The 10,860-nt window shown below is 36.7% G+C and overlaps 1 protein-coding gene, 1 long non-coding RNA gene and 1 pseudogene across 3 annotated transcripts; 2 read left to right on the top strand and 1 right to left on the bottom strand.

Annotated features, from left to right (window-relative positions):
- The first annotated feature begins 651 nt into the window (after nt 1-651).
- LOC105155554 (putative carbohydrate esterase At4g34215 pseudogene) lies at nt 652-1,379 on the top strand (annotated as a pseudogene).
- Nucleotides 1,380-4,052: 2,673 nt separating this feature from the next.
- LOC148789177 (uncharacterized) lies at nt 4,053-6,096 on the bottom strand. Of its 2 annotated transcripts, XR_016064078.1 has the most exons (4): nt 5,833-6,096; nt 5,216-5,736; nt 4,875-5,037; nt 4,053-4,371 (listed from the first exon to the last, which is right to left on the bottom strand). It is a non-coding gene; the product is annotated as an uncharacterized LOC148789177 (long non-coding RNA). The 2 variants fall into 2 exon arrangements; XR_016064077.1 differs by lacking the exon at nt 4,053-4,371 and having other exon boundaries at nt 4,411-5,037; nt 5,833-6,093.
- A 3,338-nt stretch (nt 6,097-9,434) lies between these two features.
- Nucleotides 9,435-10,860, top strand: LOC105155521 (putative carbohydrate esterase At4g34215). Its single transcript, XM_011071411.3, has 2 exons — nt 9,435-10,418; nt 10,497-10,860. Exons 1-2 carry the CDS (start codon nt 9,822-9,824, stop codon nt 10,773-10,775), a joined length of 876 nt encoding a protein of 291 aa, XP_011069713.1. The 5' UTR covers nt 9,435-9,821; the 3' UTR covers nt 10,776-10,860.

The following is a 10,860-nucleotide window of genomic DNA, read 5'->3' as shown; positions in this document are numbered from 1 at the left end:
TATGTATATTATTTTTATCTATAATATATTTTAAAACTTGAAAAATTATTTATTATATGCATATAGGAACAATGTGCCACAATGGCTAGTATATATATATATGGATTCAGAATTACAGAATTTACTGTTTCACGCATTTCTCTTGGATTAGATTCCTAACATGCATAGGAGTAAAGGAAGTTAAATCTACGCACTTAATTATAATTACTAGTTGAATTAGGTTTCCTTATAGTACAAGAATTCAAATTACTTCAAATACTTATTTACAGACACTGCTTTGAATCGGCAGTGCAAATTCAGTTGTAAATTATACTGTGAAAACATAATTACACCATGAAGAAGCGTCGGTACTACGACAAAATCTTCCTATGCTCTTTGTTCTTGATTCTGCTTTGGGGTTACCTCTATTCTAGTACAAATCCAAAACACCAGTTATTTCCTGAAAACCTAGACGACGACAACATAAATATCTTCATATTAGCGGGACAAAGCAATATGGCTGGAAGAGGTGGGGTGATGTACCAAGTATGGGATGAACTTGTCCCTCCCGATTGCTCGTCCGACCACAGAATTCTCCGACTGAACGAAAATTCCGAGTTGGAAGTGGCGAAAGAGCCCCTCCATGCCGGAATTGATGTAAACAAGACTTGTGGGATCGGTCCAGGGATGGCGTTTGCCAATGCCATATTGAGAAGAGTTCCAAATTTTGGGACTATAGTTTTGGTGCCTTGTGCTGCCGGAGGAACAAGCATTAGAGAGTGGTCAAGGCGCAACAGTGTCCTGAGAAGCAGGATGATTGCGAGAGCTCGTGAAGCTCTTAGGTATGGTGGAAAGATTCGTGCGATTTTGTGGTATCAAGGGGAAAAAGATACAGAGACTGAAGAAGCTATTAATCTGTATCCAGGAGAATATCGGCTGTTTATTGATAGTCTGTACCAAGAGCTGATTCATCCTCAGGTTCCTTTCATTCAGGTACGTAATCATTCATACAACAAGTGTAATTTTGATTGATTGACTAGGTGAAATCAGGTTGAGGCCTAATATTATTAGCTTGGCATATATATATATATCCAAAATGGAATATACGATACAAATTTAATATATTGATATATATATATATACACACACACATACAAACTGATTAATATTTCTTTAATTGTGTGTGGAAATATGTAAAGGTAGCGTTAGCATCGGGTCAAGGAGATCCGAAGTGGCTTGAGAGTGTTAGAGCAACACAACTCGGAATGGAGGATATGATAACAGTTGATGGAATGGGGCTGCCTCTGCAACCAGATGGGCTGCACCTTACCGCAAAAGCTCAGGTCCTCCTTGGAAATATGTTGGCTGATGCATTCTTCAACAGCCACACTAGAGTTTGAATTGATATTGCACAGTGTAATATATAGTACCAAAATGTACAGTAGTTCGGACACTTTCAGCATATTTTCATACAATGATTTTACGGAAAAATTGCATTTCTTAACCTATAGGGTAGAGGTATGTGAATCTCATCCTACTCTTACTTTTTGAAAAGGTACAAAAAATCAAAAAGGGTCGGCAGGCTTAGTCCCATAGACTTATATACGCTAGCTTTTTGACTAGGCTTGTCAGGAGAGAAAATCGGGGAAAATTGTATAATATCCCTTGTGTTATAGGAAAATTATTAAAATTTATATGTGTCAAACTAAATAGTCAAAAAAGATCTCCTATAATTATAAACCCTGTAAAAAACAAACCCTCTCTATTAAAAAAATTAGAGAGTTGCCTGCATGGGTGATCCAGGTGGAAAAGTGATGAGCTCTCTTGCGGTTGCTAAGGCCGAGCTTGTTGGAGGTTACCTAGATATATATGGTTCTTGAGAAAAGAGAAGCTCGTTAGGCTAGTTGGGAGTACTCCAACTAAGACCCTCCGATGCCTAAGTCAATTCAAGTTCGAGATGGCCGTAACAAATCTAAGCTTTAAATGTGATCGAAACTAGAAATGTGTCTTACCATAAACGCGGTGGAATAGTCAGATCTATAAGCCCAAATGTCCGTACGAGCCTAGTCCACGCAGCCACATTTCAAATTGTGAGCTACCAGAGAGCCAATAGTTCAGATTTCGGGCAACCAGCGTTGGGTCTAATAGATTTGGTTCGGGTCAAATGACCCGCTCCGGGAAAAATGCGTGGATCCTAGGGTTTTATGCCATTTTAACCATATATGCATTTCCTCAATAAATTCTATATACTCCCATCATTGCTCCTCCACTTATTCTAGTATTAGATTATTACACTAGGAGAAGTTGAACAGTTACCTACTGAACATTTCATCTCCCGCCATTCGATCTTGCCAACGTGTAACCATCTCAGACCAGCTCGCCTTTTCATGTCTAGCGCTTATAAATAAAGAGTTCATTTGACTGACTTGACCATCTCACACGTTTTCAACCTTCAATCTGCTCTATCTAGAAGCAACCTCCCGTGAGTTCGATCTCCCTCAAGGTACTTGCTCTTTCCAAATTGCCAGTTCTTCTAATTAGGACTCGAGTTCCAATTCTTCCTCCTCGGGGTATTCTACAACCTCATCACAACAATCTAAATATTTAGACATGGGTATGTCTAGGGTTCCTCCTCCCTTAGTGAAAACATACCTAGTCCTTCTCATTCAATCACCCCTCCAACTAGGGTTATAGGCGTTCAACCTTCAGTAAAATTAGTGGATCTCGACGACTTTCCTATTCATATTAGGTATGATGACCAAAAATTAGTGGATCACCCCTCCAACTAGGGTTATAGGCGTTCAACCTTCAGTAAAATTAGTGGATCTCGACGACTTTCCTATTCATATTAGGTATTAGGTTATGATGACCAAAAATTCTTGGTCAATATAGTTAGTATTTTAAAAAATTCATGTTTATCAATTAATATAGAAATACTTCATCCCTCCTGATTATGAAGTTTACTCCCCCAATCTTTCGACAGAATGCACCATTGTCCTGCAGCTTTTTGTCATTTTTCAATCTTGTACTCCTATAAATAATATTCTTCGAGGTCTAGATATCTGCTCTATGCAACTTTGTCCAAACTTAATAAGCCATATTCTTCTTTTTATCATAATAATGTAATACCTGAATCTAGAACCCCACTTTGAAAATTTTTGTTTTTTGTACTCATTCACCACCCGTAAGGGAAAAAGAGAAGCTCGTTAGGCTAGCCAAGAGGCCCATCAACTAAATCGTTCCAATGCCTAAGTTAGTTCAAATTTGAGATGATCATAAGCGATCTAAGCTTTAAATGTTATCGAAACTGGAGTAAATATATCTTACCATAAATGAGTGGAATAGTCATATTTATAAGCCCATATTACCGCATGAGCCTGTTCCACGTGGCAGCATCTCACGCTATGAGCTACGGGAGAGTCAATAGTTCATATTATGGGCCACCAGGGTGGGTCGGATCGAGTCGATCGAGTCGGGTCAGGTCAAATGGCCCACTTTGGGAAAAATGCCCGAATCCTGGGATTTTATGCCATTTTAACCATATATAGGGGGTAGTTTTGGCATTTCCTCAATAAATACGATGTATCACCATGAAGGGGCTAGAAATGCGAGTAGAATAGCAATTTGACCTATTTTCAGCCTTTGACCACTTTGACGGACAAATTACGCCTATTTATGCAATTATCCCCTCTCTATTTTTTTTTTGTTAATTCTTTACATTTTCCATATTTTACTAACAAAAATATGATAAATACTAAACAATTAATATTCATCAATATTTATATGTAAAATAATATTGTTACATAAAATTAAACTATTATAAATATTTTACATATGAAAATATCATAATTTTAGAATTATTTTGATATTTATAAGTTTCTGAAATCAAGTACATGATTTTATTTCGAAATACTGTTAGTTTTTTCTTTTGTGTAGAATATATTTTGTAATTATATTATTTATATAAAAAAATTAACATTTTAATAGAATTATTTTTAAGTTTAAAAAATAAATAATTAATTTAATTATTATATTAAGATTTACAAAATTTAAAAAAAAAAAGACAATGAATAAAAGAAAAATAGCGTTGTCTTCCCCAAATCTACGCTTCCATGTCTAACTGTCAGTATTTGCTTTCGCCTCCGCCTATCTGAGGCTGCCTCCCATCTCCCTACCTCTCCCAATTAGGGGTGGGAGTCCAGGTCGGGTTAATAGAGTCCCGACCCGACCCGATCGGATACGGATAAAACGATTCGAGTTGTTTGAATTTTTATAGCAGGTTTTCATATTCCAGCCAATTTTCCCATTGTGGCTACCGCCATGCCGACCAAAAGCCACTATCGCCGACCAATTCTCCCTCTCTGTCATAGTTCTAGCTCGGTCGCCCCTCAGCTTCAGTGATGATGTTGAATTAAGTGAGATGGCAAGGAAAATGAAAGCAAAATATGACAAGTATTGGGGATCAATTGAAAAGATGAATATGATTTTGTATTATGGTGTGATTCTTGATCCACGTCATAAGTTGGGATTTGCCGTATTATCCTTTGACAAATCATATGGTGGTATTGAAAAATGTGATGCAATGGAAGAGAGTAAGGGATGGTCTTCATGAGTTATTTACTGATTATAAGTTAAGATATGGACACACTCTTCAAGGAACTTTAGAAAGCATGGGTTCATCATCTAGTCGTGTTTTTTCATATTTTTTCTCATCAAAGGAAATGTTTATGCCTGATAAGAGAACGAGACTCGTAAGTTTTCTTTACACCAAGGGTACATGATGTACATGACAGGGGAAAAGATCATGTGAAGTCAAAGTTAGAAAAGTATCTGAGTGAGGATGTCAAAGAATATAGAAAAAAGTTTGATATATTAAAATGGTGGGAAGTGATTACTCAGAGATTTCAATTCTCTCAAAGATGGTTCGACATATTGGCAGTTCCCTCCTTCAGTGTTGCTTCAGAGGCTGCATTTAGCACTGGTGGTCGTGTTCCTGATGCATTTAGGAGCTCATTATCTTCTAAAATTGTTCAAGCCATTATTCTGCTTAAGATTGATCTGCAAAGATTCCAAGTCAAAAAGTATAGAAGAAGATTTAGTGAAAGTGAAATATTTGAGCAAGATACTTTTTATTTTTTCTTTTGCTTTGTTTGGTATTAAATTCTATATACTTTTATTTATATTAATCTCAAGAATAAAAGTAAATAGTAGAAGGATTTTCTCTCATATTACTTACCAAAACAAGTAAGTTGGACAACATGCTAAAGGACTTAGGTAGTAGTTGGTTCAAAGAGACTGGCAGCTACATCTGAATAAAACTCAAGTATGGAAAAATGTAACCCAGTTTCTAAAAATTTGGGTGAGCATCAACAACAGGGGCCTAAATCACGAAATCATCTGGTATTTCGTACTTTTCCCTAACACTCACCACCTCAACATTAGAGAAACGAGAGTGATAAACCCTAAGGAATTCTATTCCATCAGCATCCAACCTATCTTCTACCTTCTTCCTCTCCCTTTCCTCCCCATGGTTCCCCTCACCTTCCTTGCTCACACCTCCACAGTGTGAGGTGGAGCCAAACACGATAGGATTCTCCCTTTCTTTCCCAGAGGATCCTACCAGATCTACCATCACCTCCTCAACCGCCTTCTTATCAATACTTCGAATAGACATGTTTTCTTCAAAAGAAAGGAAGAAAAAATAAAGAGAGGGCAAAAGGAAGGAAAGTTGGAGCTCTAGGAGAAAATTCGAAAAACCTACAACAAAAACAAAGAAGTTAGTTGTGACATTTGCCAAAAAAATGGAGAAGGATGAGAGAAAGGAAGTGTGACATAAACCACGAGCCAACCTACCATAATTAGGATAGAAGAGAAGTCCCATCCGCAGTGAACTCGGCTCCTCTCTCTCCTACTTGTCGTCTCTTTGTGAATCAGCGAGCTAGTGCCCCTTGCAACGACAAGTCTATCCCATCACTTTATTTATTGCAATTATCACTTATCTTTTGTAGATAGGAAGGATCCCCCCAAATTTGCCTACACGTGTAATGCTGATTCCCTACATGACACCCCTCCATCAACACAACAAGGTGAGCACAGGCAGACCAACATGATCTTCCCTGCTAAACCAGCACGAATGAAAAAAATCTTCTTCAGGTAGATCTTTTGTAGAAATATTTCTTTCTACTCGAGCAATCGAACACCAAATCTTTCACTTTTAGAGTGGCGTGGAGTAATGATGCCCTCTCAAATATTTTTTCTCAAGCCCAAAGAAAAGGAGCTAGGCCCCTACCGTGCAGCCCAGCATGCCTGATTTTGCTGGCCCACTGAGCAATCTTGCGGGCCTGACCCTGCTGGCACATGTGTAAGCCCTAGCCACTTTATTTCTACTAACTTGATAGGTACAAAAATGAGCTCAATCTAGCAAGATGACTTAGCATACAATAGGGATGACACTTCACGCGTACTTATAACATTATAAGATACATCATACCAAAAAATTAGCAACAAAAGCTTCCTAAATCGTCACTGGTTGGCCTGGTTGCAGCAAGTAAATGGAACCTGCTGAAATTAGGATGACTAGCAAAATAGATTCAAATAGTGATCATTTTTTCAAGATAAGTCCAAATCGCAATCTTTTTTTTTTCTTTTTTTTTTTATTACTTAGCTAATTCCTATAGCTTTCTACACTACAAAAAAATTATTTTATTGAAACGGCTTTTATAACGACTTTTTTATTTGTAACAACTTCTGTAACGGAAAGGCCTACCGTGGCTAAACGAGGCGTTACAAAATATTTGTCACTGCTTTACAAAAAGCTGTGCAATTTGTAACGCTCATTGGAACAACATCTAATGGCCATCACAAACTTGGTGACATGAAAAATGGAAAATGAAGAAAAGAACCAAATTGGAAATTCGGACAAGACTCAAACTCGATTTTTGGCAAGAATTTGAAGCTGCTTGGACTACCTTTTGATGAATGAGGAGTTTAACTAGGATTATAATTTTATTTCCATTACTCTTTTAGTTCAATTAGGAATCTACCTTTAATCCTAGTAGAATTAGGTATCTAGTTAATATATATATGTGATGTAATTCACTTTAAGAGTCAACTTTTGATCTCTTGAGAATTCAGACCTTGAATTCTCGTCTCTCTATTTCTGTACATTTTTATGACATTTTCTTACTTTGCTTTTCATGCGTTTTTTCATGAGCATGTCTAGTTAATTCTCTTATTCTGGTTGAAGACTTAGTAATTGCTTAAATCCAACAAGTTGTGAGATCTAATTTATGCTTTCTACTTTTAATCATATTGGTATTTGTGTTGTTCTCTGTGCTTTTATTACAAATAATCTGATTTATGAATAATAGGTATCGTTATTCATTGTCAAGAATATTTGTCTAGCTAATTGAACTTGCAAATCCGTAATTGTTTGTTTAGTTGAATAACTAGTGGTAACATAGCATAATTGATTATGTAGAAGTTTTCGTTTATGTTGTGGGCAATGCACAATCTAACTTAAATAAATCCTCGTAGGAATTTATTGGTTAGAATTGGGCCTTTCTAGTTCTTAATACTGTCGGTAAATTAAATCTTGAGGACGTTCCCAAGGTTGTTTACTGATTAGCTATTTAGTTAACGGACGTTTAAGGTAAGGAAAGGTGGGGTTGTACCAATGACCATAACCAATTTATCTAACATGAATAATTGTTATCTTTGCATCTATGATCGACCGTGGAAGTAAGCAGATCCTGTCTTTAACTGAAATACTTTTCTCTTATATTTACCTCTTCTCTTTTTATTAGCCATTTATCTTAATTTAGATTTTATTTTTATTCGTCTTGACAATCAAAAACCCCCTAATTTTTTTTTATTTTTGAAGAAATTAATTTAAAACCAATCTATATGGATTCGACCATACTCACACTTCTACAAAAGTGTTCGTAAGATTATTTGGTGGATTCGACACCCATCAGGCCATACGGCCATTACAAAAGATTCGTTAGAAATCCTGCCATTTTTTATAGTGCTAATGGTGTATTTTTACTCTCCAACAACCTATTAATAGAGGCCCTTGTGCAGTCACACTGGCAACAAGTATCCTTTACACTCACTCTCATTTCTCTCTCAATTGTCAACTACCTTTTACCATACCTTTGCACTTCTCATGATTTTTATCATTTTCTCATCATATTCGACCATTATTCTCACAATTTTTTAATTTTTTCGTTTATTTATTCAGTCAAATAAATTATGACTTAAGCATTGGAGTGTTAACCGCTCTTTTACAGGTTCGTCCTTTGATATTAGGATTTTTTTGTAAAGATTCTTGAAACATCGTGTTGCTACTAAACTCCAGTACGCATCAATGGTCATAAGACATCTTGCTATAGGTAACCTTATAATAATTACAGACATTAGAAAATAGAATCATAAATGTGAAATAGTAATTAAAAAATAATAAATTTAAAATAAATTCTACATTTTGTCCCTTAAATTTTCATTTAGAATCACTTTAATCCCCCAAGTTCAATTCTTGACTTTAGCATCCCTAGATTTTAGTTTTTGTTTCAGTTTGCTCTCTCTTACTATTTTCCAGTGAAACTGTGGCCCAATTTTGACTTTTTTGAGGGTAAAGTGATCAATTCAAATTTGATTTTCTCACTTTAACTCTTTAAATTTATAATATTATCAAATTTGTAATCTTTTTAGGAAAGAAAGCAATTTTTATATTTTTTTATGCTGAATATATAATATAATTATTTTATGCGAATAATAAAAAATTTAAATTTTTGTGAACATAATAATACATTGTTTCATATAAAATAAAATTATCAAAGCTTCAAACTTTTGTGCCTCTTTTACAATAGTTTGTTGAGATATGCACGTGAACTCATTTTCGATGAACCACTGCGTTTCTTTTTATTAATACGCCCAAAAGATACTCCAATTCTCTATATTTTCCTGCCGTTCACACTATGAAATTAAAGTATTGAGGTAGCAAGCAATTGTTGACTGCTCCTAACCGGAAAGAATTATAATTTTCGTCCCACTACTCTAGTAATTATAAGAGATAACAATTTTAATTTTTTTGAAATTGAATCTCACAATTAAGCCCAAAAATTTTAGAACAAAAATAATGGAACGTTAAGAACAAAATATGTTGAATGACTATCTGGTTGAAATTTGGGCTCACCTGAGGCGCACATACCAAATTCTGGTTAGATTTGTAAATTTTAATATACCAATTTTGGTAAATTGTAGGCTTAATTACCAGATTTAATTTCAGGACAAAAATTGCCATTCCTATAATTGTGGTGTGATTCCAAACTAGGGCTAAAAATGTCACCTTACAATTTGTTAATTGGTGTGATTCCAAGGGTGTAGGCCTACTTTGGATTTCTTTATATACGACTGAAATGGAATTATCCAAATCCCTTTTGGAAACAAAGAGCATGACACTGCATATTTCTTACCGTGAAGTCAATTCAACAACGTTGTTGTTGTCGTTGGTATTGTTTTTCTTGCTACAAATCACGTTTTCTATGACTAATTAATTAATTACAAGTCTTCTTTTATGCATTTCGTTTCATGTCAAAAACCCACAATTTTTTATCTAGAAATGGAGTGGAAAGTATGGGGAAATGGCAGTCTGGTGTAAGATTCTCAGATAGAAACAGCTCAAAGTGGTTGTCTCTCCATGTTTACATATGCCCAAGTGGTCTTCTAAAATAATGCCGAGGAATCTCGTGCCTTTGCTTCCAAACAGTCTAACCATTCTATATTCTCAAGCTAAAGGATAAAAAGCCTCTTCCACTCTTGCAGTTTGCTCTGGGGAAGGTATGTATTCCCTTGTTTGGTTAATGCTTTTATCATACTCAAATTTGGTGAGCACCAACAATCTCTACCACGACAATGCCTTACAAGCTAAAAGCATATTCATACTAGCCGGACAGAGCAATATGGCAGGCCGAGGAGGAGTTGTAAACGGCACTTGGGATGGATTTATCCCTCCGGAATGCCAATCCAATCCGCTAATCCTCCGGCTTAATGCTGAGCTTACATGGGAAGAGGCTCGAGAGCCTCTCCACCGTGACATTGATATCCTGAAAACTTGTGGGATCGGGCCTGGGATGGCGTTTTCAAATTCAGTTCTGGAGAGGGACTTGGGCATCGGGGTGATTGGTTTGGTCCCTTGTGCCATCGGAGGAACCAACATAAGCGAATGGAGACGTGGTAGCCGGCTCTACAATCAGCTGCTGACGCGGGCTCAGGCAGCGTTGCACGGTGGAGGAGGACTAATTCGGGCTATTCTATGGTACCAAGGTGAGAGTGACACAGTGAGCCATGAGGATGCTAAATTGTACAAGAGGAGATTGGTCAGGTTCTTCACCGATGTTCGATCTGATTTGTTGTCACCTGTGCTGCCTGTGATCCAGGTATGACGCCAACTTGTTAAACTATTGGGATCTATGCAACTTTTCTTTTTTTATTTGATGATGGTTTATCTGGTGCAGGTGGCGTTGGCATCAGGGGAAGGTCCATATGTAGATGTAGTAAGGAAAGCTCAGCTGGAAATAGACCTCCCAAATGTGAAATGTGTCGATGCAAAGGGACTGCAGCTGCAGCCGGACGGGTTGCATCTTAGCACAGCAGCACAAGTGACGGTTGGGCGAATGATGGCCGACGCCTTCCTCCAGATTATGGCGCCTATTCCTGTTCAGAGCAGCGCCCACAAGACCTTCCACAACTTTTTTCTGGGCTTCTTTCTCAGATGGTTTAGGTGGATATTTTGATCATGATACATATATTTATCTTAATTATTGTTGAACATAAAAATTCTCATTATTTCAAAATAACAATCTTTTTCCAGGCAAGACA

The sequence above is a fragment of the Sesamum indicum genome, linkage group LG2 (assembly GCF_026168435.1).
Source record: "Sesamum indicum cultivar Baizhima isolate 11 linkage group LG2, ASM2616843v1, whole genome shotgun sequence".
NCBI classification, from domain to species: domain Eukaryota; kingdom Viridiplantae; phylum Streptophyta; class Magnoliopsida; order Lamiales; family Pedaliaceae; genus Sesamum; species Sesamum indicum.
This window is presented reverse-complemented; position numbering and strand designations above follow the sequence as displayed.

Coding starts and splice junctions, on each gene's coding strand:
- LOC105155521 (XM_011071411.3), top strand. CDS start 9,822: ATGTATTCCCTTGTTTGGTTAATGCTTTTATCATACTCAAATTTGGTG. Junction 10,419..10,496: donor CTGTGCTGCCTGTGATCCAG/GTATGACGCCAA, acceptor TATCTGGTGCAG/GTGGCGTTGGCATCAGGGGA.